Genomic DNA, 27597 nt, shown 5'->3' with positions numbered 1-27597 from the left:
CCAATGGTTTTGTGTGTTTGGCAGGGTTGTTGCTCGCTCTTCACCCTAATTCAATAATATATCATTCCATGCATGCGTAATTGCTTTCATAATATATTAGCATTATTATAATGAGCAGTTCTGATCTTAAATCATAAAAATTAAAGGTAATTATGCAGAAAAAATGTCCCGAGTGACTGATATTACAACCAACTTTTTTTGGTTTAAGCTTTTTATGTACAGTACTCCGGTCCTCTAAAGGTTCACAAGATATGTCGGAGGGCTCATGAGAAAAATTACGAGAGATGGAAAACTGCGTAGGCTACTTAGAAATAGATCTAAACTATATTTTTGATTTGTCTAACTGAGGGGCCACCGTTCTCTGTGTAAGTGATTCTTTTTTTTGTATAGCTTTAGTCTTTATTAAACAAGACCATGCAACACAAATATCTTTAAAAAAGGACACATGATTTATGCCAGTATCAAGTTCAATTTCATCTGCAGCGGGCAGGAACACACAATCACTAGACACCCGTCACATCTAAACACACACACGCGCACGCACACGCACACGCACACATACACACACACACACACACACACAGTACAAATGTACAATTATTCATTATAAGTAAAAACCTGAGTCACGGTCAATAAGATGTCAACATGAATGGGAACTAAATATCTTCTTCTTTTCTGTATAATGGGAAAATAATGAAAGTCTTTGTAACATTTTAGCTAATCTTAAAAGCAAAACTATGAAAGACGATTATGGCCAGACATAAGGGAAAAAAGAAATCAGAGGAAGTGTTTATCTTTTTACATCTCTTGTTTTTGGCCTTAAGAGAATACATTTGAAATATAGATATGTTTAACTTTCAGTATTGAAAATGTAACGTTTGAAAATAAATACAACTATTATATTCATCACCGCATACACTTTGACCTCTGTTGTACACATTTTAACTTTATTCTCAAAATGCAAAAAACTCCTCTCAAAATGTTTGAGTTGAACCACCGCGTGGCAGGGGAAAGAGGAGGAAGCTAATGGAACGAAGGAGAGTCCTCAGAGTTCATCCTCAGAGGTCAAATCCATCCCTGAATAATACCGGAGAACACTTCCTGACAGCAGTCTGCTACTCACTGTACTTCTGCTGAGTTGAATCAAAAGAGAGATATTTGAATCCAAAACACCAGTGGGTGTTTATCTAGCCTCCAAGGACTTCATTAAAACAGTCGGACTTCATGATTTGGTGAAATAAAGTCAATTTAACTGGTTGACTCACTGAAAAACTGTATTTAACTTAAATGAACTAAAAAACTGTTGGTATCACACAGGATGGTGGATGGTGATGTTTCTAAGAGGGGAAGCTTACATTAAATAATGATATCAATTAAAGTCTGAAATCACTTGCATCAGAGACTGCAGCTGTCTGTCAGTAGGAGAGAGTGCATATACGTTCAACTGTTTTAATAACAATCCGTTACAACAAAAATGAAAAATATATGTGTGCTTTACCCAGGTGAATGTGAGTGACAGAGGGGAATCTGCTCTAATTGTCAGGTGTTTCCCTCCAGATGGAGACTGATGCGCTGCGAAATAAAGCACGTGCAAGGAATGAGTTTCTTTCAGAAACTCCTAACAGAGAATACCCTCGCGCCGGGGTCGCTTACCTGTAATTGTCCCACTCCCGTCCCGCACCTGAACGCCTCTCAAAGCATCGGGGGGGCTGCTACAATCCACGGGGTGGTCCGGGAGACATTTGGTCCTGGATTTGTGGGAAAATTCAGGAGTGGTGCCTCTTTCTTTGAGGAGGAAATCAAAGGGCTCTGTCAGAATCAGACACGAGAAACAGCGTGGACATGTCCGCGGGTCTCGTGCATCCACACCTCGCGCCTGTCTACCGGTGTGTCCCCCGACAGCTGCTGACTCTGTATCTCAGCTTCAGTGTGTGGTCAGTCGGAGATGAAATATTAATGTCTCACGCTCCTCTCTGTGCAGCGCGCGCTCCGCCGCCTAGCTCCGTCTGCCCGCTCCAAGTCTCGCGCGCTAACTTTATGAGACTCCGGGGCGCAGCGCCGCTACGCAGTCGCTCCCGCCTTAAAGTAATCTGATTACTGTCAAGGAATCCTGCGAGTTAGGGTATAACATGTTTTCACAAGGACTGACACTGACACAAGTTTGCGTTGTTTCCGTTATCCCCTGCAAATGAATGAAGATCAATCATAATGACATTTGATATGATAAAGAGAATTAAAAAAAACAAGTGATGTTATGGTGTTCACAAACTACATAATCATAAAACTTTAAGGCTCTGTTTTAGGAAAAAATGAATACACAAAACACAATAAAACCAGAGACACAATTCCTCATTCAGGAAGTGGTACAGCAACATGTTGTATTAAAGTCCAGCTGCTGGGATACAGTGAATTATTTATCTGAAATTGCAATTAAGTGATAATTTGACATAGGATGAGCAATTCTATCTGAAGCAAGTCATTCCCAAAATGACTTGTTTACATCTTCCAGTGTTTAGAGCAGCAGCATGCTGATGATGACAGCAGACTCTTCTCACTGACACAGTGCAGTACTGCCTCCCTGTGGACACTTCCGGTATTACACCAGCCTGTTCCTGACACCTTCCTGCAGAGGAACAGGAAACACTGAAAAAGGGTGGTCATTAACCTTCAGTAACATTTAAACATACTCCACTCTAAGAGAACATAGTTTAATCAAAAATGTTTATTCCATTGTGAAAACATTCCTGTCACACACGCACACACCCAATTGTCTTTTTACAAACAGCAACAATTCCTTTATAATGCAGGTGAGGAGACATTAAAATCATCAAAGTGACAGAAGCTCAGAGTGATTGGCTTTTGCAGTTCATTTGGAAATAAAGGGGAACACGTAGAGAGTCTCTCAGCTCTGTCCATCAGGAAATCACAACACATGATGCCCTTTTATTTATCAACTCTGTAAAATATTCTCCTAAGGCAATGAAGAGAAACAGTTGAGTCTTTCTGAGTGTGACTGATAGAGCGAGCCTCCACGGCGATTGTTCACGCTGCTTCTGAAAGGCATCAGCGGCTGTAGTAGTAAAAAGTTCATAAACTCCATTTCCCAGAGTTCCTCAGCACTCCTCTTTGATGTAGATTTGTTCGTCTGTGTCTGACTCCAGGTTCTCCAGCCGCTCCGTCTGTCCGTTCATGATCTCATCGGGGGTCTTCATGAACCTGAGGGACGCCACACAGAAACGACGGCTCATTTATCCACATTGATGCTGTAAACTAGACAAACTGATGATGGTTCTGTCTTTAAGAGGCTTTACCTGAACAGAAGTCTTTGTCCGGGCTCTTTCCTGATGATGTTCAGTTTGTAGTAGTGTCTCAGTGCTCGCGACATCTTCTCGTACGTCATGTTGGTCCTGTTCTGTTAGGGGGAAGACAACAGCAGTGTTATTCATAATAATAATAATAATAATGAGATGCAAAATTCGATTTTTCTTAATGAGCTTTCTGTCATTTAAAGCTGTCACATGGGGGCAGACCTTTCATTTGACATGGTAGATCAATTCTGCTCACCCAGAAATACCTCTCACCTGCAGTGATACTCATCAGCCAGTCTTCTCTCTAAAACTATGGGAAAGGGTAGCACTGGGTGCTAGATCGAAATACATTTAACCTCTTTCCAGAGACCAGTTACCTAGGATATTTGCTTTCTGCGCATTGATGTGGTAGAAAGAAAATAGTTTGTACATAAACTACTCCCAACAATGTCTGTGCAATATGTTGAATAACAGGGTCATGGCTTCTGAAGCCATCTGACTCCATTATATTAGAGAGAAGTCAATATCTCCACCACGAGCAGCCTCACACCAAAACAACCTAGATACATGAAAACGATGTTGTTTATTTTGGGGGGAACTGTCCGTTAAATATAGGACAGTTTGATCAGTGCAGCCTTCTATTACGGTCAAAGTCATTTTGAAGTGTGTTCTACCGATACTAGTTTCAACAAATTCCCTAAAAAGCAACGTCACAGTCTTCTTCCAAGGTGTTTATCAGGAAGACTTACATCATGACGGCGATAATAAAAGCCATATCTAGTTCAGCTCAAGCATACAGTCTGTGTGCTCCTGTCATTGCATGGCCTCATCCAGTGGCAACATTCATATTATATTATTATATATATTATACGGCTCTGAAAAGATCTGAAAATAACCCGCTCCAGCCAGGTAAGTTCTGCAGAACAATCACCAGAACTCTCTATCAAGCCTCACAGTGTGTGTGTGTGTGTGTGTGTGTGTGTGTGTGTGTGTGTGTGTGTGTGCGTGCGTGCGTGCGTGCGTGCGTGCGTGTGCGCGCGCGTGCGTGCGTGCGTGTGTGTGTGTTTACCTTGTGGTTCCCCCACAGCCTGGCAAGGCCGTTGGGGTCCATGATGCGGAACACCTTGCTCTCCGTGTCCTCCCAGCGGATGTAGTTCTCGTACCGGCTGTTTGACAGGAGCTGGTAGACGTAGTCCCACAGCAGCCTGCAGTCTGAGGACACACAACGTCTTAACCCACCATGCTTTGCTGTAAGTGATAAATGAATGAGGTCTGAAGTGTCTCCTCACATGTGTGAAACAGCAGCTTTGACCTTTGACAGGTAAATCTCACCTGCGATGCGTCCGATGGGGATCTGCTGCTCCTCGGGGGGGGACACAGGCATGATGACGTGGTTCCTGTAGAGTGCCTCCTCCTGCAGGAGCTGCTGCTGGGACAGAGACATCTGAGGGTGAATGCTTTGCCCCTTCAGCTCCCGCCCGTTCTCCAGCGCCGCATGAGACGAGGGTCCGCGGCTGTGCCTGAAGTCCATGGCGGCCCCCCCGCCGCTCCTGCTGGGGCTGAGCAGCAGGGGGTTCATGATGGTGCTGGGAATGAGCTGGATGACGCGAGGAGGGCCCGCCTCCTGGCCCCCGGGGCTGCCTGGGCAGGGGTCTCGGGGCGTGAGGCAGCGGCCGTTGGGGGCAGCGGGGGACACTGACAGGGGGTACATCTCCTCCTGGGGGTGGTGGTTGCTGTCGGGCAGCTGAGAGAAGGTCTGCAGGTGGTCATCTGTGGCTGTGCGGGGGGGGTGGGGCTCCGGAGGGGACCGCCTAGGAGTCTGAAGGTGGGGGGAGCGTGCGCGGTGGCGCAGCTCGATGGTCGGGGGGTGCTGGGGGAGGGGCTCTGAGCCACGAGGAGCCCGTCGTACCGTGTCTGAGGAGAACATCACAACACGAGGTTAACACAGCAGCAGCTCACACACTGACAGCCAGTGGTGAAGAGTTTCTGTTGAGCAATATTCTGATCCTTGGTTTATTTTATACACAGTCCAAGACTGGTAAATTGATTCATTACTGTTGTGTATTTCATAACGAGCAGCCTATAGGTACATGAGAAATAGGAATGCACCAACAAATATAAATAAAAAATAGTTAAAAAGTTAAACCCTAACTCTTTGATGCTTTTACTTTATTTTTTAATTATACATTTTATTTGTGAATTTCGTGTTTGCTTCTTGATTTTTCCTTTGAGCTTATGGAGAATATATAAAGCCATGATGTTTTGTGCCTGGCATTATATTAGACAGTGTGTGATGAAAGACGCAGGGCAGAAGGGGGCAGCAGAGAGCTGGGCCTTCTGAGTGCTACAGGCCTGCCTCTGGTTGAACCCAGGTTCAGGAAGCACTTACACCCCCCCCCCCCCCCCCCCCCCCTCTGAAAAGACATCCCCTCCACCTTGCCCGGCTCTAGTCTTCTTTTCAGTGAAATTAACTCAATAGTTTTATTTTTTTGGACATCACTTCTGCTCTAGGAAATGATGATTTGTGTGTGAATAGTTTCTCTGTGTTTGCTCTGAAAGGTGTGCCCACAGTGATCACATGCTGGCTGTCAGCAGTGGTGGAATGTTACTAAGTACATTTACTCAAGTACTGTGCATGAGTAAAAATGTAGGTACTTTCACATTATGCTACTTTATATTTTTATTCCAGCACATTTTGTTGGCAAGTATTCCCTACTTTAAAGAAGAGCAACATTGAAGTAATGAAGACATTGATTTGTCAATAACTATAGTAAAATTATGTCAAATGTATGATTAAATGGATCACGGTGCTTATTAAGCATTTTACAACATATACCATAACATGCCAAAGTGCTCTTTATTTACGTTCAACACTATTAAAATCAAAAGGAGAAATATGAACATTACTTTAACACTGATCAAATAATGTCAACATTTCACAGAGTTTACTGAGCTGTGTGGGGTTTCTTAAACTTTTGGGGATGGTGACAACAATACGTTTGACTTTACTTTTTTATTTCAGTTCCCTCCTAATGAAGAATATATCTCTGTTGTCCACGTTCATAAAGCATAGAACAACACCATCAGAGCACGGTGCAAAGTCTCTAGATGTCTTCCAGTAGTCCTCTTTACAGAGAACTGTAGTCTCCTCCCAGCAGATGCACATTAAGAACATCCTCTGGTGCGTCATTAATACGTCTGATAGTGTCAGTGCTGTCAGATTCTCTGGAAGCCCGGTCGTCTTTTCCTAAGTCCTTTTGAATTCTCCTATCCACTATTCCTTAACCCTGTTACGTTTCACACAGAGGTCAAGGACTAGTGGGTAGAGAAAGACGATAGGAGCTGATTTTTGGATGTTTTAATTCGACTGCAGCCTGGGTGTCACTAATACTCTGCAGGTTAGTGTGAGAACCGGATCACATTAGCTGTGGAGAGTTTCAGGAAGGGTTCTCGGGTTGAGTTGGCAGTGGTTCCTTGAATCACAGGCACTGTAAAAACCCGTCTGCAGAGAGGCACTCAAAGCATGAAGACGGCAGTGAGGAATAGTTGTTCGGAGCTCCTTTAAACAGCGCTGCACTTTCTTGTGGAGCAGGTTTTACTGCCAACAGGTGGAGATACTGCTCCAACCCATCAGATGGTTGATGTGTCATGTTTCCTCACACCAAAACAACCCGCTGAGCATTGTCTTTACTTCCTTGAACGTAAGGTTTCATTTAACATTTACCTTCATTAAAAGTGTTGTTGTTCCTTATCCCCAACTTTCCACAAGCGGTTCAAAAAGAAGCCGTATGCAGTTCCTATGGACATCTGCAGAACATTCAACCTTGTCTGGTATTGCAATTGCCATTATTATAAATACTCACATACAATTTGATTCATTATATACATGTAATTACAATGTTGAACAAGTGACTGATGACTATGGAATGATGTAAGACAATATCTGCTATTATATGATCAAATTGGCCTAGCTATAGCTGGCTCATATTACTCTGAGCAGCATCACTGCTGATGGGGAAGTACTGTTGATGACTGTTGATGACTAAATCCATATTTACCATAATAAAAACTATAGTTAACTCCAACTAGAACTAAACTAATATGAATCTAACAGTGTCTGCTATTATGAAGAAGGAAGCTTACTTTATATACACTCAGAGGTACACCTGTACAATTAATCAGCTCTGCCAACAATTCTACCTTGAGGAATATATTATATAACATAATAATCAGATTTCGTTGATATTTTTATGTGTAAATGTAATGATATGTTTATTATTGAGGGGATGTTTAGCAGTGGTGGGGTACTGGAATGCAATCGTTGAGGTGTTTTTTTAAATACTTTTTCAGGAAACGAGTGCTTTTATTCAAGACACAGTGTTGACGGGGAGACGGAGGGAATGAGACGCAGGAACTGGTCCCAGAGCAGCCTGGAGCCTGTCCTCCGGTCGCGGTCCTAACACCAGACCATGGGCCCCAGCTCTACCAACTGAGCTTTACAACAGTGAAGAGTTTTTCATATTGAGACTACCTTGTGTATATAGACAGGGAGGACACATTCAAATAACATCAATATCATGGAGTAAACTGTAACTATGAGCTTAATGTTAGACCTATCAGGGAATTAAAAGCACTATGAGAGGCAAAAACACAAGAGGCATCATAACTGTATGTACTTTAAGAGCAAACTCAAGACCCACCTTTTTAATTTGGCTTTAACTGAAGTGTTTTTTATTCTTAATTTCTTGTTTGATGATTTGATTACAACAGTTGTAATGGAATATATTTTTATAATGATTGATTGTAGAGGCTAATATAAAAATATGAAATCTATGCATTAGAGCAGCGTCTATGGGACTGACCTTCCAGCTTGAGGTGCTGCGAGGCGCCCTCCGGCAGCGAGTGGAAGGAGTTCCCGGGGAAGTATGCGGAGGGGTAGAAGACGTGGGGCTTCCTCTGCTTCAGGATGTGCTGCAGCAGCTCGTACAGGACGTCCCCTGCAGAGGAAAGCTCACAGGTTAGAATCACTAGCATGTAGCGTCATCCAGAACTTCCCCTTCTTCTGCTCCTGCTTTCCAGGCAGCAGGGGGCTTGAGCAATAATGGAAGAGCCTCTGAGGGACAGACCCACATTACAGGGTTCTTTACTGGACAGGGTGCCATGGCAACACTTTATATTAGAAAAACATGTCTTAAATAATCCAACACCTGTAGAGCTGAGGCATTGCACAACATGAAGTGGATGTTGACACAGGTAGATGGGCCGTGGCTGTGTATGAGCTGCCCTTTAAGTGTTGGAGAGTAGTAGAGCGCAGACACAGAGCAGGAAGTGGAGCCGATGATTAACAGAAGTGTGGCCTCTCACACACAAACATTTACAGTCAACACATAGCCCAGGTACAGAGGCCGTGATATTACAATAACAAGGAAATGAATCTCATGAAGAAAGTGATGGAACACACACGCACGCACGCACGCACGCACGCACGCACGCACGCACGCACGCACGCACGCACGCACGCACGCACGCACGCACGCACGCACGCACGCACACACACACACACACACACACACACACACACACACACACACACACACACACACACACACACACACACACACACACACACACACACACACACACACACACACACACACACACACACACACACACACACACACACACATACACCTTTCAGTTCTCACTTCCTTGTCCTGTGGAGTTCCATTATTGGGAAAGATTCCACCTCCTGATTCTTGTCGTCGTATGTGTTGATTTTACTAAGAGGGTTAACTGTCATGAACTTTTGGATGATTATTTATTGTACTGTACTTATGTTATTACCATCACTTTTTTTCTTACTTGTGTTCCTTGAACTGTTACATTATATTTGTATATGCTGCATGTGTGGAACAAGGTTTTAACTTTATTATTTAAAGTTTGCTTTGATTCTGGATTGAAAATGCTAGTGTTAGTCTTCACATGTGTCCAATGGGCTTATGAAATATCAGTATGAATCACAATTTCTAGGAAATGAGGAAACAGAGAAAGCTTCCAGTTAGTCAGACTGATCTATGGAACACACTTTAGGCTCTACATTTCTCATGTGTGAACTTTCTGCTGTGATTTAGCCTGCGACACAGTGAAGTTAAAACATTCCATAAAGTCAACGTTTCATTCTCGGAGCTTCTATAAAGTAAATATGTCTCACAGCAGGGGCTGATGGGAAGTGCGCGCTTACACTCCCCAAAAGGAGGATACAGACGCCAAAAGTTTTGCTCTGTTCCGCAAAATGACGCTTTCACTGATGTCACTGACAACAGAGCCAACAGCCAGCAGCATGAAAACGTCAAAACAGCTGTCAGCTTCAGCTAGCCTCACAGCTTCCTCTTTCCTCAGTGTGTTCAGCTTCCTCTCTCCTCTCTGTGTACAGCTTCAGCTAGCCTCACAGTTTCCTCTTTCCTCAGTGTGTTCAGCTTCCTCTCTCCTCAGCTTCCTCTCTCCTCACTGTGTTCAGCTTCCTCTCTCCTCAGCTTGCTCTCTCCTCACTGTGTTCAGCTTCCTCTCTCCTCAGCTTCCTCTCTCCTCACTGTGTTCAGCTTCCTCTCTCCTCAGCTTCCTCTCTCCTCACTGTGTTCAGCTTCCTCTCTCCTCAGCTTCCTCTCTCCTCAGTGTGTTCAGATTCCTCTCTCCTCAGCTTCCTCTCTCCTGACTGTGTTCAGCTTCAGCTAGCCTCACAGTTTCCTCTTTCCTCAGTGTGTTCAGCTTCCTCTCTCCTCAGCTTCCTCTCTCCTCACTGTGTTCAGCTTCCTCTCTCCTCAGCTTCCTCTCTCCTCACTGTGTTCAGCTTCCTCTCTCCTCAGCTTCCTCTCTCCTCACTGTGTTCAGCTTCCTCTCTCCTCAGCTTCCTCTCTCCTCAGTGTGTTCAGATTCCTCTCTCCTCAGCTTCCTCTCTCCTGACTGTGTTCAGCTTCAGCTAGCCTCACAGTTTCCTCTTTCCTCAGTGTGTTCAGCTTCCTCTCTCCTCAGCTTCCTCTCTCCTCACTGTGTTCAGCTTCCTCTCTCCTCAGCTTCCTCTCTCCTCACTGTGTTCAGCTTCCTCTCTCCTCAGCTTCCTCTCTCCTCAGCTTCCTCTCTCCTCACTGTGTTCAGCTTCCTCTCTCCTCAGCTTCCTCTCTCCTCACTGTGTTCAGCTTCCTCTCTCCTCAGCTTCCTCTTTCCTGACTGTGTTCAGCTTCAGCTAGCCTCAAAGTTTCCTCTTTCCTCAGTGTGTTCAGCTTCCTCTCTCCTCAGCTTCCTCTCTCCCCACTGTGTTCAGCTTCATCTAGCCTGACAGCTTCCTCTTTCCCCAGTGTTCAGCTTCCTCTCTCCTCACTGTGTTCAGCTTTCTCTCTCCTCACTGTGTTCAGCTTCCTCTCTCCTCAGTGTTCAGCTTCCTCTCTCCTCTCTGTGTTCAGCTTCAGCTAGCCTCACAGCTTCCTCTCTCCTCAGTGTGTTCAGCTTCCTCTCTCCTCACTGTGTTCAGCTTCCTCTCTCCTCTCTGTGTTCAGCTTCAGCTAGCCTCACAGCTTCCTCTCTCCTCACTGTGTTCAGCTTCCTCTCTCCTCACTGTATTCAGCTTCCTCTCTCCTCTCTGTGTTCAGCTTCAGCTAGCCTCACAGCTTCCTCTCTCCTCAGTGTGTTCAGCTTCCTCTCTCCTCACTGTGTTCAGCTTCCTCTCTCCTCTCTGTGTTCAGCTTCAGCTAGCCTCACAGCTTCCTCTCTCCTCAGTTTGTTCAGCTTCCTCTCTCCTCACTGTATTCAGCTTCCTCTCTCCTCTCTGTGTTCAGCTTCAGCTAGCCTCACAGCTTCCTCTCTCCTCAGTGTGTTCAGCTTCCTCTCTCCTCACAGCTTCGTCTCTCCTCACTATGCTCAGCTTCCTCTCTCCTCTCTGTGTTCAGCTTCAGCTAGCCTCACAGCTTCCTCTCTCCTCACTGTGTTCAGCTTCCTCTCTCCTGACTGTGTTCAGCTTCCTCTCTCCTCACTGTGTTCAGCTTCAGCTAGCCTCACAGCTTCCTCTTTCCTCAGTTTGTTCAGCTTCCTCTCTCCTCAGCTTCCTCTCTCCTCACTGTGTTCAGCTTCAGCTAGCCTCACAGCTTCCTCTTTCCTCAGTTTGTTCAGCTTCCTCTCTCCTCAGCTTCCTCTTTCCTCACTGTGTTCAGCTTCCTCTCTCCTCAGCTTCCTCTCTCCTCACTGTGGTCAGCTTCAGCTAGCCTCACAGTTTCCTCTTTCCTCAGTGTGTTCAGCTTCCTCTCTCCTCAGTGTGTTCAGCTTCCTCTCTCCTCACTGTGTTCAGCTTCCTCTCTCCTCTCTGTGTTCAGCTTCAGCTAGCCTCAAAGCTTCCTCTCTCCTCAGTGTGTTCAGCTTCCTCTCTCCTCACTGTGTGCAGCTTCCTCTCTCCTCAGTGTGTTCAGCTTCCTCTCTCCTCTCAGTGATCAGCTTCAGCTAGCCTCACAGCTTCCTCTCTCCTCACTGTGTTCAGCTTCCTCTCTCCTCACTGTGTTCAGCTTCCTCTCTCCTCTCTGTGTTCAGCTTCAGCTAGCCTCACAGCTTCCTCTCTCCTCACTTTGTTCAGCTTCCTCTCTCCTCACAGCTTCCTCTCTCCTCACTATGTTCAGCTTCCTCTCTCCTCACAGCTTCCTCTCTCCTCACTATGTTCAGCTTCCTCCCTCCTCACAGCTTCCTCTCTCCTCACTATGTTCAGCTTCCTCTCTCCTCACTGTGTTCAGCTTCCTCTCTCCTCACTGTGTTCAGCTTCCTCTCTCCTCTCTGTGTTCAGCTTCAGCTAGCCTCACAGCTTCCTCTCTCTTCACTATGTTCAGCTTCCTCTCTCCTCACTGTGTTCAGCTTCCTCTCTCCTCTCTGTGTTCAGCTTCAAGACATCACTGTGTCCGAACTTCTACAGGTGCTGATGCATTCTACCACCAAATGCTCTGTTTGACATCATGACGAGTGAAGACAGATACTAAGAGATGTGATGGTGCGTCCCCACAGAGCTGCAGCAGGATGTGAACTACAGAGAGAAACAGCAGCAGCTGACAGCTGGACACATCATCCTCACAACATCATGTTAACTCACTTCCAGTTTACTTCCCATTTCAGGGAGGATTTAAAATGACTTAAAAGTTTAATTGTATTATATAAATACAAATGCATTATCAAATAAATAAATAAATAGATGTTGGTAAGAAACTGCAAAATAAACGTCTTATACATATATATTTATTTAGATAAAAGATCTTGCAGCTTACTATAAAGTCATAGAAAAAGATTAATGATTAATATATATTGATAATTGAGCAACATTGATGTATGCATCATGTATGCATTACTTTTGTTATGTGTTCCGTTGAGCTTTTAAGTCGTGTTTTATTTCTCTGGTTTCATTATTTATTTTATACTAATCAGCAGGGATGCTCCGATCGATCGGCCACCGATTGTTATTTGCCGATATTCACTCTCTGCCAATCTATAGGTGCTCCCTATAAAGGCCGATCAGGAGAGTCGATCACATTACGTAAAATACATGACACTTTTCTCTGTGCGCAGCAAAACAAGCTCGCCAAAATGGCTTCACCAGTCTGGCATTATTTGAAGGTGTCCGAAAAAGACAGTGAAATAGCAGTATGCAACGTGTGTGAAGCAGAAATCCTGCAGCTCCGCCCGCTGTAACGGACCGGTGAGCGGAGCAAAACACACATTAACGGCCCGTCCACACAGCAGCGTTAAAAAAATATTCCAACGCTTCTGCCCATTCACTTTGAATGGGGTTACGTCACTTTGCCTCACTTTTCGCCGAACTGCATTATGGGAAGCAAAGCGGAGATTTCCAGGCATCTCAGGCTTCAAAAGTTGAGCAATGTTCAAATTTTGAAGCTGAGGTGGAAGCATCAGCCAATTAAATCCCATTTATGCAAATCTGACAGTTCAAGCGCTAGCCAATCAAACCGCGTGTAAGCTGGGAGTGACATACCCATGGATGTATAATAAGAACATACAGGACATACCGCAGTTCATTTTCTATATTCCTAACAAAATGGAGGAGAAATTAGTTATTGCGGTAGCAAATCACCCGGTTCTTTATGACCAGTCCCTATTTACTTACCGGGATACAAACCGGAGGAACCAGGCATGGAGGGAGGTGGCAGAGACAGTGGGTGAAACTGGTATGTTTTCGCCTGTTTGGGGAGTTTATATCCAGTTTAATTCGATTTAACATTGCTCGCAAGCAGGGGAGCGGAAGATTCATGTGATTGGTTGTTGGTCGCGTTGCTTGCAAAAAATCCCCAAGCTTCAGATATGCCCACCTCCAAGATTTTTTAACGCTGCTGTTTGGACGTACCGTCAGAGTTAGACCTAACACACTTAGCTATTTTACCTACCTCTGGAACAAGCTAAACTAGTTATAAATATGTTTATTCTTCACTGTCGGGTCACTCATTACTGGATCAGTGAGCTGCATGAGATACTGACAGGCTGTCAGGAGAGAGAGAGAGAGAGAGAGAGAGAGAGAGAGAGAGAGAGAGAGAGAGAGAGGGAGAGAGTGGGAGAGAGCGCTCCGCTCAGTTCTCCCATCATCCAAAGTGAATGTAAACTTGAACAATGTACTTCATCTGAATAATTATGTTGATTGTTGTTTGTGGAATCTCCAGTGAATGAGCCCCTTTAACTTAGTTAAAAACATCACTTTAAATGGAAGATTCCCATAGGCCTCGCCCACTCGATCGGATCGGTATCGGCCGATACTGATTCCGGCCCCAAAATTGGCGATCGGAGCATGCCTTCTAATTATATCAGCGTTTTTATCATTTATTTCACTTTTTTTTTGTTTACACTTAACTGATGATCGTTATGACCTTTAACAATAATTCGTGAAAAACTCTTAATTGTACTTGATTATCTCAAAAAGTGCAATATAAATAAAGTTCGATTGATTGATTGATTGATTATGCTTTTGTTTGTGGATTCTTTATTTCATCAATTCATTTTTTTGAAAGCATTAATTATATGTTGATTTTTAATCCTCATTCCCTCACTTTTTTGGACTGTAAATGACCTCAAATGCGTAAATCCCATACTGTGTAGTGTTTATCCAATGTCTATATTGATATATCACAATGCTGATCACTTTCTCTTATGATGACTATATCAACATCACATCACCCTGAGCCTCACAGCACTGACTTCAGCCGTCACACACTCATACACTGAATCCCGTTTCATTTTAATAAGGGAATCTAAAACTCTGCAAAGGAAAACATTTCAGTATTATTTGCAGCCCGTTAGCGTTGCTATGGCTACAGTTGAGGTTGGTTTGTACTTCCTGATCAACCGTCCCCTACTTCCTCCCCTAGCACCCGGCTGTGACAGCTGCCTCCCTACTGTCACACACCCCCCCCCCACCCCCCAGCTCTTTATGTAGAAATAAACTATAATATTGGCCTCAACTACAAATGGCAAAGCTGATCAGGGGTCAGATGTTTATTCATCCTCGAGGAACCCCAGCTATCATTTCCCAACATGATTTAGTCCCAACAGTCCGAATGTGTCCTTTTTCACCTCAGAAAAAGAAGCTTCTATGTATAAATGCACCGCGTATTTTCAAGCGTTCTCGAAAAAGTGTTTCTTTTTTTAACAAAATACTGTAAATTAGATGAAGACTTTTCTTTTTGAACTATATATATCTCACACTGCACTGTAACATTGATTCATGTATTTTATACCTGTGTTGTTCTATCTAGTTGGACAATCTAATGCAACCAATGAGAGTGACTCATTTGTAAAGCGTTTCGGGCAGGAGTCATATCCTAATACTGTTCTTGAAGAGGTGGAAAGAGGACAGTACCGGAGTGGGGGGATCGGTAGCGGAAGTCCTCCTTGGTGAGCAGCAGCAGGGCCTTGCCGTTCATCTGGAAGGATCCGCTGGTGATGGGCCGCAGGGCGAACTCCTTCTCCGCCCAGCGCAGCCACTGGGCCACGTCCTCCCTGCTCCAGAACACCGGCTGCAGGCCTGGAGACACAGAGCAGGGGGGTGAGACCACACTACCAGCACTCCAAATCTGGACAAGTATATTTGTCTAACTTCTAGTCAGAATATGTCCCTATACTTGATATAAGACATAATAACTTGGGGCGTAACAATGTAGTGAGAAATAGGTTCTTGTTTTTAGACAATGCATCTTAAGTATCTCTTTAAGTCAAAGACTCTTGAAAGCATCTTGTTTTAAGAAAATAATCTTACTTGATTTTTGAAAAACATCAGAAAACAAAAAGCTTTTGAGCATGTGTGGCTTATTTTTGTAACATCTCCTCAAGCTGGTAAAATATAGTTCAACATAAGTTCTCCCAGCTGATTACAATATCTGACTTCTCTAAATATCCCATCTTATTTCAAGAAGTCTTACCAAGCTAATTCTCCATAGTTCAATTGGCATATTATTTTACTTATAACAAGCAAAATCACTTTTTTTAAATTATTTTTTTAACTTGTTTTTGGAGCAGCATGTCTTCGAGTGAGGGTTTTAATAAGGAGCGACAAAGTGGAGGTGACGGGGGAAGGAAGGAAGGAAGAGAAAAAAGGATGAGCTCAGAGGAGGGACGCAGAAGGATGGGGGGGTTGAGGTGAGGAAGGAAAAAAAGAAGCAAAGGCAGGAAGGAGGGGAGGGTGAAAGGGAGGGAGGGAAGCACGGGGGAGGAAGGAAGGAGGCAGAGGCAGTAAAAAGGATATTGAGGAAGTGGAGATAAAAGCCAAAAGGAGTGAGTGATTACGGGAACGTATAAGCAGAGATAAAGGGAGGGGAAAGATGAAGGAGGAGACAGAGTCAGAGCGGGAGAGGAGGGGAGAATAAAAGATGAGGAGATGATAGGTTAAGGGAAGAATACTGAATAAATCAGCAGGATCAAAGAAGAAGAAAGTGTGATTTGATTTAATCCATCCTGAACTGTGCTGCTCCCTCTGAACTCCAGAGGACACACTCTGTGTTAGTCTGAGCATAAAGGGTGGAGGGAGAGAGCTCTTATTTCCCTTTGTCACCGTGGGAACTGGGTATCCTACTGACCAGCAAGCATTTCAGCTACATTTAAATGAAAGGTTTGTATTTGTTGATCCAATGAGTCTAAGCTGTACTGCAGTGGTCCGTGTTACATTACCTGCACATCATCTTTACATTTGAATTATGTTTTTCAATGAATTGAAATCCTTTAAGCTCATGTCTGTGTGTTAGCGCATTCATCAACAAAAACTCAACTCTATGCCAAATAAAACTGTGTGCTATTAATCTAAGAGGTTTCAGGACTAAGGAATAATGTTATCAGAAAAGCAAGTGTAGTGATACGGCTTACTTCACCCTATCAGCAAACAGAGTATCAAACAACAGAGGGTGAGTCAGCAGTTTGCACTTCTAGTTCCTCTCAATATCAATGTGTCTTGGCTTTTGGTCGGGTCTGTGATGAACACAAGCTCAACCCATGAGCTCAATACTCTTTGATATGAAGTATGTCAGTAAATAACCCACGTGGGAATTTTGAAGCTTTTGCTTTTTTTAAAAGGCGGAAGAATGAGACTACAAATGCGGTCGGGGACACTTTACTTACTGATGATTGGACCTACTCATCGAGAAAAGGAAAAGTCGGGATTATTTGTTAAGATCATCTTGCTGAACAGGACGTATTCATATCATGAACTGTTGTTTGCACATGTTCTGCAATGATCCAAAATCCTGTGTAAACATCTCATTGCTTTTGCGATAGGTCCAGGATGATGCTAATTGGAATGCTAGGTCAAACAAAACCTCACCTGGTTTGATACCTTTGACCCTAGAGGTTAATTCCCAACTACTGAGACTGGGACTGTGATGTTATTGATATCGTCTGACCTAACAGGAAGTATATTTTTAAGCATCACATTAAACATCTTTCTACCCTTATTTATCTCATTAGGCATATCAAAGAAACTGCTGACTCATGGAATCATTTAGCACTCTTAGTGTAAAGATTTACAGCCTGTCTCAGACCCGCCCCCTTCTCTCTTTCACACACATATACACACACACGCAGACTCGCAGCAGTGTGTGTCTGCGCTCAGAATCCATGACACCCACACGCAGCAGAAGCACTCATTCCTTACTTCTCACTTATCACAGCCTCAAACACTTCCTCTGGGAGTCTGACAGCTGTTATCTCTGGCCGCCAATGTCACTGTTACAGAAGTAATAGGAACCTTGTGCCGCCCCCCCCCCCCCCGTCAAACCGAGGAAGTTTCACAGAGTGCAATCGATATCAAATGAAACCCTGTCTAGATTCCCATTCCTCCTCTTCCCTTCTCCTGCTCTGTGCTCAGATAGTGGCCGGGGTGCTGCCGATAAGGCGGGAAAGCTAGGGTTATCTGAAGCACGGCGTATGGCCCGTCAGGCTCCGACCCTCAGCCTGTCAGCAGACGACCCCAGAAAGTGTAGGGAACGGGATTAAGGTGTTCCACAACCACAGGAGCTGGTGGAGGGCACATAGGGAACTATATGCCTTTAAAACGTTTGAATATATCTGTGTGGTCATGAATAGATGCTAAAAGTAACCATAGATACGATGTGGTTCCAGTCTTTGCGAGGCGGGGGTGTGGTTTATTGACGTTGTCATGTAGCTTTTCCAATGCTAATCAACCTGAGCTTGTGGGGGAATGTAAACTGCCCTGATTGTTATTGTCATGAATTCCTTCGGTCAAAGTAAAGGTCTGCACCTTACCAGTTTCAAATGCTCAACTTATCAGTAGTTAGAGAACACATTGAAATACCTCTCGTAATAACTGGACCTCCTCCTGACCGACTACATGACTGGCTTTCTTTCAGTTTAGAATCAGCAGCTGTACATGATGCTCTCTCGTGGCTGACTGAGAGTGTAGAGGCCAGGGAGGGGGGGGGCAGCAGTGTAGCCGGGGTCAGGGGGTCATGGCTGCGGTATGCTCTCTCCAGAGCCAGAGAGGTGCTGCTCTGCCAAAACCCCTCCGAGATCCGGTCTGCCGGCCCCGGCCATCTGCACAGAGCCCAGAGGAGGAAGCACCAAGGGGAGGAGGAGGAGGAGGAGGAGGAGGAGGAGGAGGAGGGGGGCACAAACAAATGTGTCCCACAACGCACTTTGGCAGGAAGCAATCCAGCGTGGACTCTGTTTCAGCACAGGAAACTTCCTGTCGGGAAGGTTAGAGAGCGACGCCGGGAGGTTTGTTATAAGAGAGCAGGACGGAGAAGAGGAGAGGAAGAGTAGAGCAGAGTGTGGAGGAGCAGAGGAACACAGCTATTGCTAAAGGACTAGAGAACGAGGCAAAAAGAGGAAGGAAAGTCAAACAGGAAGGGAAACAGATACTCAGGCAGAGGCTTCAGCCCCTCTCTCCTGACTGTTACACCTATTCTGGCCCCAAACCATTTATACAAGATGTTGTGTGAAGATTTCTTATTTTATTTAAGATGATGAAGTCATAAAATATTCCAACAGACATTGGAAACTCCAAGTAGAAGCTTTGTAAATCTAAAACGTATGTTGCTACAGCCGTTCAGGTGTTTCAATCTGAATGCGTTTTCCATGTGCTCGCTTCATACAAAGCTAAATTGACAGTGAGCAACAAAACGTATTTCTCTCTGTGTTGACGGGTTTCTTTCCTCTTCCATGCCAACGTTGCTCTTCAGGCTGCCAGAACTATGACAGTTGTGTTTGTGAATTACAAAGCTCTCTTGTCGGAGCCGATCTGATTTCAGCTTTTAAACCTGAGTCACATTCACGTTATATGAGTTTCTGGATCTTATATCGTATCTTACATCAATGCGATCTATAACAGATCTGATCGTAAGAAGGACTACTCTCTGAAGCACTGCAGCCAGGGGGAACAGGCATGATGTGCCTCCTTAGAGGTGGAGAACATATGGATGGCCTGGTCAGGCACTGAGAGGAGAACAGCAGACCTGTACACACACTCACACACACCTCTGTGAGCTGGTCAATGTGTTCTTTCTGGTTTCTGTCAAATAATCTTTTTACAGATGTGTTACAGGTTACAGGAAGAAAGTCGATTTCAGTCCTCCTTGTCAGTCTCTGCCTGTATTGAAGGCATCGATTCGATCATGAAAGCATATTTAAATTGGTGTGTGTGGGTGTGTGTGTGTGTGTGTGTGTGTGTGTGTGTGTGTGTGTGTGTGTGTGTGTGTGTGTGTGTGTGTGTGTGTGTGTGTGTGTGTGTGTGTGTGTGTGTGTGTGTGTGCTTTTTATTGAATAAAACCCTCCAGCACGACAGCAGCGGGATCCTGAGCCCTTGACTAAACCGTGGGCTCCTAATCCTCTCTGATGACACATAATGTTCACTTTGTGGGCTTCTCAGGCCCCCGCTCATGCACATACAGCGCGTACAAGTTGCCAAGGCAACTCATGAGCGCTTGAGATGAATGAAGGGAGGAGGAGGAGGAGGAGGAGGAGGAGATCACTGGTATCTTGTTTCGTTGTTGCGGTACAGAAGCCAGACGAGTTAATGAGGTCCGTCCTGCTGTGGACGTCCCGCTAACACTCACTGCTGCACAACTGCCCCTCCTCTGTAACAACTCCTCTGTAACAACTGCCCCTCCTCTGTAACAACTACACCTCCTCTGTAACAACTGCCCCTCCACTGTAACAACTGCCCCTCCACTGTAACAACTGCCCCTCCTCTGTAACAACTGCCCCTCCTCTGTAACAACTACACCTCCTCTGTAACAACTGCCCCTCCTCTGTAACAACTGCACCTCCTCTGTAACAACTGCCCCTCCACTGTAACAACTGCCCCTCCCCTGTAACAACTGCCCCTCCTCTGTAAAAACTGCCCCTCCACTGTAACAACTGCCCCTCCCCTGTAACAACTGCCCCTCCTCTGTAACAACTGCCCCTCCTCTGTAACAACTGCCCCTCCTCTGTAACAACTGCCCCTCCACTGTAACAACTGCCCCTCCTCTGTAACAACTGCCCCTCCTCTGTAACAACTACACCTCCTCTGTAACAACTGCCCCTCCACTGTAACAACTGCCCCTCCACTGTAACAACTGCCCCTCCTCTGTAACAACTGCCCCTCCTCTGTAACAACTACACCTCCTCTGTAACAACTGCCCCTCCTCTGTAACAACTACACCTCCACTGTAACAACTGCACCTCCTCTGTAACAACTGCCCCTCCACTGTAACAACTGCCCCTCCCCTGTAACAACTGCCCCTCCTCTGTAACAACTGCCCCTCCTCTGTAACAACTGCCCCTCCTCTGTAACAACTGCCCCTCCCCTGTAACAACTGCCCCTCCTCTGTAACAACTGCCCCTCCTCTGTAACAACTACACCTCCTCTGTAACAACTGCCCCTCCTCTGTAACAACTACACCTCCTCTGTAACAACTGCCCCTCCTCTGTAACAACTGCACCTCCACTGTAACAACTGCACCTCCTCTGTAACAACTGCCCCTCCACTGTAACAACTGCCCCTCCCCTGTAACAACTGCACCGCCACTGTAACAACTGCACCTCCTCTGTAACAACTGCCCCTCCTCTGTAACAACTGCCCCTCCACTGTAACAACTGCCCCTCCACTGTAACAACTGCCCCTCCTCTGTAACAACTGCACCTCCACTGTAACAACTGCCCCTCCTCTGTAACAACTGCCCCTCCACTGTAACAACTGCCCCTCCACTGTAACACAAGCCCCTCCTCTGTAACAACTCCTCTGTAACAACTGCCCCTCCTCTGTAACAACTGCACCTCCACTGTAACAACTGCCCCTCCTCTGTAACAACTGCCCTCCTCTGTAACAACTCCTCTGTAACAACTGCCCTCCTCTGTAACAACTGCCCCTCCACTGTAACAACTACACCTCCTCTGTAACAACTGCCCCTCCACTGTAACAACTGCCCCTCCTCTGTAACAACTGCCCCTCCACTGTAACAACTGCCCCTCCACTGTAACAACTGCCCCTCCACTGTAACAACTGCCCCTCCACTGTAACAACTGCCCCTCCTCTGTAACAACTGCACCTCCACTGTAACAACTGCCCCTCCTCTGTAACAACTGCCCCTCCACTGTAACCACACCAGGTCCCATTTTAAAATGCTCTTGTTTTTGGGGTAAACATTATGCTGTGTTTATGCCCAGAAAGATGTCATTAATATCATGTTGGTGACTCAGCTTTTAGCCATTTTTCCTAAATGTTAAAACTCAGAATCAGAAATGTGTGTGTTGGGAAATGTATGGCGTTAAAAAGGTACAGAGAAGATAACACACCAAAGAACAACATTATATGTTTTCATAGTTAGCAAGCTACCTCTGATATCTATTTATCCAAGTGTTCTGATAAGCACAGTAGGTCATGTATCACTGGGCTCTGACTACATATATGCTATATTTGTACCATGTTTTAAATATATAATACTTTCACTAAGGAAAAATGGCTAATTAATAGTAGTGTGTTGTATAGGTGTTAGTGCATGTAAATGGTCTCCAAAGGCTAAAATATCTGTGTTCCCTCCAGAGGGAGTTTCTCTATTGACTAGAGCTCCAACATGTGATAGGCTAAGGGGCGGGACATCTCTAAGCTGGTTGACCAATCAGAAAAGAGCCTGCCAGCTAACCAATCAGAGCAGACTGGGCTCTGGTTTCAGACAGAAGTGGAAAAGAGAGTTTTGAACATTAAAGCATGGAGACATGTCCCAGCAGAGCAAATACTAATATGAACCTGAAAAGGAGCAGAATAGGGCCCATTTAAATGTGTATAAAGCTGGCAGGTACATTTTACTAGGTAAAGTTATCTTAATAGCATGAGGAAGTCGTTTTAGTAGAAGCTATCATAACAATGTATACCATCAGTGTGTGAATTGAGACAACTTTAGAGAAGCTAGCATGTTGTTGCTAGGTAATCTGAAGGTGTACTTTGTATGTTGACCTTTCTCAGTCTACTTCTCTGTTTGGTAGATATTTCGCCTATAACGTTTTCAGCAGCACTGGTTGATAAATGACTTTACAAAAGACACTGTGTGAGTGCTAAGAGCAGGTCTATTTCCAATAAGAAAATGAATCACGGGCATCTAAAACATAAGTTCAAATGTACTAAAAGGACGTAAGATTCATTGAACTTCAAAAAACTATTTTGTAACAACTAAGGTTTGTTGAGTTCAGCTTTTCTTGTGCGTCACACATTTCTAAGTATTTATTTTAAAACTGGAACAAAGTTGTATTTTGATTTATACTGGAATCTGAAAGTCTTTTTTCCTTCAACAATCAACAAATACCACAACTTATGCACACACAAATCTGAGACCAAGGATTTCAGCCTAGCCTGACCTTAACGACCTATAACTGAATAGACTGAAAAAAAACACAGAGCTGAAAGTAAGGCTGGGGCTTTTCTCTCGAAGCAGAAGTAGTCGGAAATTGTTTCTTTTTTTATTTGTAGCGATGGAGGAGGAGGTAGAAGGAGGAAGGAGGAAGGAGGAAGGAGGAAGGAGGAGGGCTGACCACGACCTTCTGACCCCCTGACTCACGGACATGTGTGTAGAGAGCTTCACATTTCCAATGCTCACACACTATTCATCTGCTCTCGCTTTGTGTCTTCATTCCCTGTCATGTGGGTGCGGCAGGGGAAAATCCACCTCCGCACACACTTTTACTTTTCAGTCAAGAGAACCCCCCCCCCTCTCTCATATTTATCCTCCACTTCCTCCACCAGCATGCACGTGCCTATCCCCGTCCAGCAAATCTGGACTTCAGCCAGTCAAAACAAACATAAAACAGATCATCAATCACAGGAGCGTTTATGGGCAGGAAGTAGCGCGACCTGTTTTTGATAGCTTGTTGTTGAGAGCAGGAGCAAGCCGGCTCTTGTAGGTTAGTTCCTGAATCCACCGTCAACTGCCACTCTTCCTTTTGTTCAGGAGCCAATTTTTTTCCCCTTTTTTTTTTATTTGAAATGCAGAAGCTTCAAAGACATTTGTTCAGTCAATCAAAAGGCCCCTGCTTGCCTGAAAGCCACACACCCTTATACTATATTCTTTTTTGTTCTTTCCATGTGGAGAAAGTGAAGTCAGCATTTTGTGCAGTGTAACACTTCGGTGATCGTTTTTACTGCAAAGCTTCCATGGCAGAGTTTCACAACTAACAGTCTGCTTGTGGACGTGTGCATGGAACCTGAGAGGATTTTTAAGAAAAACCACTTTCAGATCAAATCGTTTTCATAACAAAACATATACATGGAGAAAATCTGTTTTCTTTTAGCTTTCCTCTCCAGACAAAGGGAAGCTGATTGTTGAAAATCTTAAGGAGTTTAAAGTGGACCCATCATGCTATATTTGAATAATATATTGTAGGGCCATACCTATATAAAACATGTCTGCAAAGTTTTTTTTTCAAGATACCAAACAGATCATGCATTTTAGCCATGCCTCATTTCGCTCTATTTGCTCTTTTTTAGCCCTGTTTTTGCAAGGGCTGAATCTGTGGGAAGTCTTCTTCGCTGCTTTTGTGGCAGACTACAGCGCAACCTGGGACTCAGCCTCTTCAGCTCATCCAGGGAACACAACTTGACCCCGGCCGTGTTTGTTTGTTCTTCATGCTTATATATCGGACTATTGTGACTCGCTCTGCGGTTGAAACAGACGGTGCATGAATAAGGTTTTGCAGTAAGTGAAATTTGAGTACTTATTTATGTGTTAATTATTATAATCAGCTACGTAATGAATGTTAAGGCTTGGGTTAGCATGTAAGCGAGTGGTAGCTACATCGGTGCTAACGATGCTAATTGTAGACTCCAAGTTAAAATCATAGACTATATATAAAGGTTAAAACGAATTAGACAAGTGTTAAGCATTAAGTGGGATAATACTGTTGAACCAACGGCTTCTGTTTGAGGTTGATAAAATAAGGTCATCCTTGTAACTTAGAGAGATATTTTATTATGTAGGTAGGAACTGTATGCATCGCTAAGGTTAATTTAAATTGGCTATGCTCAAGTATGTAGACAAGCTAATGTCGAAGTAGTGTATGTGAAATCAACCTCACAATAAGATGTTTGTATATTAGGGCTGTACCCAAATATTAGACTATTCAAATTTTCGTTCGTTAGCCAACTATTCGGGTTTCAATTTTATTATTCGGATATTCGGTTTTTTTTGTTTGTTTTTTTAAATATATATTTTTTCTAAATATTTTTTTTCTTTTTCTAAAGGCGAATTGCAATATTCTTATATAGTGGTGGGCCGTTATCGGCGTTAACGTGCTGCGTTAACGTGAGACTCTTGTCGGCGATAAAAAAAAATATCGCCGTTAATCTATTCTCAAAGTTGGGTTGGGAGCTGGGTCTATACTACGCAAGCGATGATGACTTTCACCTTGATAATTTAGCGCGGATGTATACCTAGCCGAATTGCACTGTAGGGGGCGAGATCGAGTCTTTGACCTGTGTTTCTTCTACTGTCTATGGATCTGACCCCGGTCAAATCAGCCACATTAAACGTGACATGATAACATGGATACAGCAGGAATGAAGCCGCGGGGTTTGCTTCAGGGGACATTTATTTTTAAGAAGCTTCCCGATGGAAACCTCGACAAAAATAAGGTTGTTTGCACCTTGTGCAATGCGGAATTAGTTTACTGTAGGAGTTCATCCAGTCTCAAGTACCACCTAAACGCAAAGCATCCCTTAGCTAATGCGGAAGATGCCGGGCCGAGCACTGATGTAGCGCGGGGGAAGACTCGTCGTCAAACAACTATGTTTGAGTGCAACCGAGGCAAGCCCGTCAGCACAGCTCTATCAGCCAAGCTAACTAGTCTCCTCGCTCAGTGGATTGCCACCAGCTGCAGGCCCATTAGCGTGGTTGAAGATGACGGGCTCGAGCTTGTTCTCCAGGCGGCCACAGGTGACCCATCTTACAAACTGCCTGCGAGGCGAACTATCATGAGGAGAATACATGACCAGCACGCAGAAGAGAAAGCTACGAAAGTTGAGAAGATGGTAGAGGCGAGGTCTGTAGCACTGACTGGGGACCATTGGACGTCCGTTAACAACGACAACTACCTCGGCGTTACAGTACACCTCATCGATGCTAGCTGGGAACTTCACTCCTTCGCTTTAGGTATGCTACGTTATGTCATTTTAAATTACATAATTTAATTTTGTAGCCTTTTAATTACCACCACGTTATGTTTGCTTCTTGATAATTGCTAGTTGTTTACTACTAGTAGTGAAATTATTCTAATTTACTTTGTCTGTCTTTGTCAGTTTGTGATGCATTTTGGAAACTGGAGATGAGACCCTGGTCTAATGCACCACCTGGCTTGAGAAACCCGTTCTCAAAGACTTACTTTTAGTCATTATTTGGGTAGCACACATATTCTGAATGCCTTCGGCAGAATTCAAATGAGCCATTTTAATCTAGATTAATCTAGATTAATTCCAAGAATACAGTGAGATTAATCTAGATTAAAAAAATTAATCTATGCCCACCACTATTCTTATACCATATTTATACTTTTGAATTGCACTGTTAAAATGCGGAAATATATAAAATCTCAGCCTGTGCTCCTGGGTTCACTCACAGTCACGAACGCAAACGGCACGCTTCACCTCGTTTCACCCACAAAAGGCCGAAGACTTCAGCTGTGTGGGACCATTTTAAATTGGACGACGGTAAGAAGAATATGTGCCAAATATGCAATAAGAAACTGGCCTACCACGGTGACACAACAATTCTGAAAAGTCACCTGGGGGGTATACTACGAAGCAGGATTTTCGCTTAGCCGGCTAACTTCAGGGAAAACTTGGGGTTTCCGGTCCTACGAAGCTAGTTCTCTTTTTAGCAGGCTAGATCTCCATGGTAACTTATGCTGTGCGGCTAACCTGCCTCGGAGCAGGTTAGGCTGCAGTCTAAGAGAAGAGCTCAACTCAGTGAAAGCACTGCCTGCGGACCAATCAGAGCTCAGTGTGCGGAGTTTAAAGCGATCAAGTCATATTACAAGAGAAAGGAAATACAGAAAAGCTGCCGTTGCAGGAAAGACGGTAAAAATCACCGACAGTGTCTACGTGAACATTAATAGAATATCACCTCCCATGTTCAGAGCAATCTGACTATTAAAACATTAGCGTTAAGAAAGCTTACTTAAATATCTGCCACAACATAAGTAACCGGATCAGAGTAACATTAAGTACAGTCCGCGGCATATCACATCATAATGTATCATATATTTCCTTATCTGAGTCAGCTGAGCCGTATCTGGCCGTGCAACACTTACAGTGTCACATACTGTATGCAGAAGTATTATTTTAAGCAACACATTAAGTTGACGAAACACTCAAGACATATGTAATTAAAGTCAGATCGTGTCTTAGACGGGGCAGTGATATCATAAACCTGTTAATGTAAGCATTCAAACACTTTTTCTTTTACCAGCTGTATTCACCTTGCAGGTGCAACTATGTGGCTTTTATCGTGGATACAGTGTTTAAGTCATGGATGTTTAAAGTGTAACTTCTTCATATGTTTAATATTATAGTTGACTTTTCATTCAGGAAGTAGGACCAACAGTACGCAACCGAATTGTTTTTTTATATTATTTTTTTTAATTTTATCAAAATAGTGAAAATAATAGGAGTAATGTGGGAACATCTGGGGCTAAGGCAATGGCATAAAGTTGAGTAGCTCAGCCTAATAATAACTTGTGTCCATAGGTGCATCCCCACGCATCCCAGCCATCAACATCCTCAACAATACAGCAGACCCTACAGTTACCCTACAAAGGACACATTTAGTTTTAATGTTTGCGAGTACTGAGACAATAAATAAAATAAATCGTAATAGTATGCTCTTTATGCACTTCTGCTTAACAGCGTGTTGTCAGGTATCTCGGATTCGGAGCGTGTTACGAAACCTTTTTGAAAAAATATATTTTTTTGGAGAAAAAAAATTATAAAAGAAAAATACAAATCTCTCCGCACCGAATATTCGCTGCTGATTACTACCGAATATCCGGAGCCCGAAAAATGGTATTCGGGACAGCCCTAGTGTATATTACAATTATTAATGTCATATTTCAAGAAGATTACTTAGATATTACAATATGGTTGGTTGAGCTGGAGTTCATTATTGAGCTTACACGTTAACGTCACAGTCATCTGAAGAACGAACCCAAACCTTGTTGTTTTTATTAATTGCATTACCAAATGGGTATCAAATAAACAGTAAGCATTGGTAACACAACTTCCAAAGTTACAGTAAAA

General features: G+C 44.1%; 2 protein-coding genes across 4 annotated transcripts in view; both read right to left on the bottom strand.

Moving 5' to 3' along the window:
- Window positions 1–1959, bottom strand: part of LOC307022373 (chemokine-like protein TAFA-2) — a 153318-nt gene extending 151359 nt beyond the window's left edge. Inside the window, exon 1 of the mRNA XM_079655166.1 lies at window positions 1654–1959. The gene's annotated coding sequence lies outside the window, so the exon portion shown is untranslated. The remainder of the gene's footprint in view (window positions 1–1653) is intronic.
- Window positions 1960–2707: 748 nt separating this feature from the next.
- The window catches only part of etv6 (ETS variant transcription factor 6), a 40179-nt gene continuing 15289 nt past the window's right edge, over window positions 2708–27597 (bottom strand). For all 3 annotated transcript variants that reach the window (XM_079654334.1, XM_079654335.1, XM_079654336.1), the window contains 6 exons: window positions 15193–15357; window positions 8171–8305; window positions 4641–5222; window positions 4378–4520; window positions 3312–3412; window positions 2708–3216 (listed from right to left, as the gene is read on the bottom strand). In XM_079654334.1, the coding sequence (XP_079510460.1) occupies window positions 3114–3216; window positions 3312–3412; window positions 4378–4520; window positions 4641–5222; window positions 8171–8305; window positions 15193–15357 (1229 nt within the window). In that variant the 3' untranslated portion in view covers window positions 2708–3113. The remainder of the gene's footprint in view (window positions 3217–3311; window positions 3413–4377; window positions 4521–4640; window positions 5223–8170; window positions 8306–15192; window positions 15358–27597) is intronic.

Source organism: Notothenia rossii, assembly GCF_949606895.1.
Source record: "Notothenia rossii genome assembly, chromosome: 10".
Classification (NCBI taxonomy): Eukaryota; Metazoa; Chordata; class Actinopteri; order Perciformes; family Nototheniidae; genus Notothenia; species Notothenia rossii.
The sequence above is the reverse complement of the archived record's forward strand: the minus strand, read 5'-3'. Positions and strand labels throughout refer to the sequence as shown.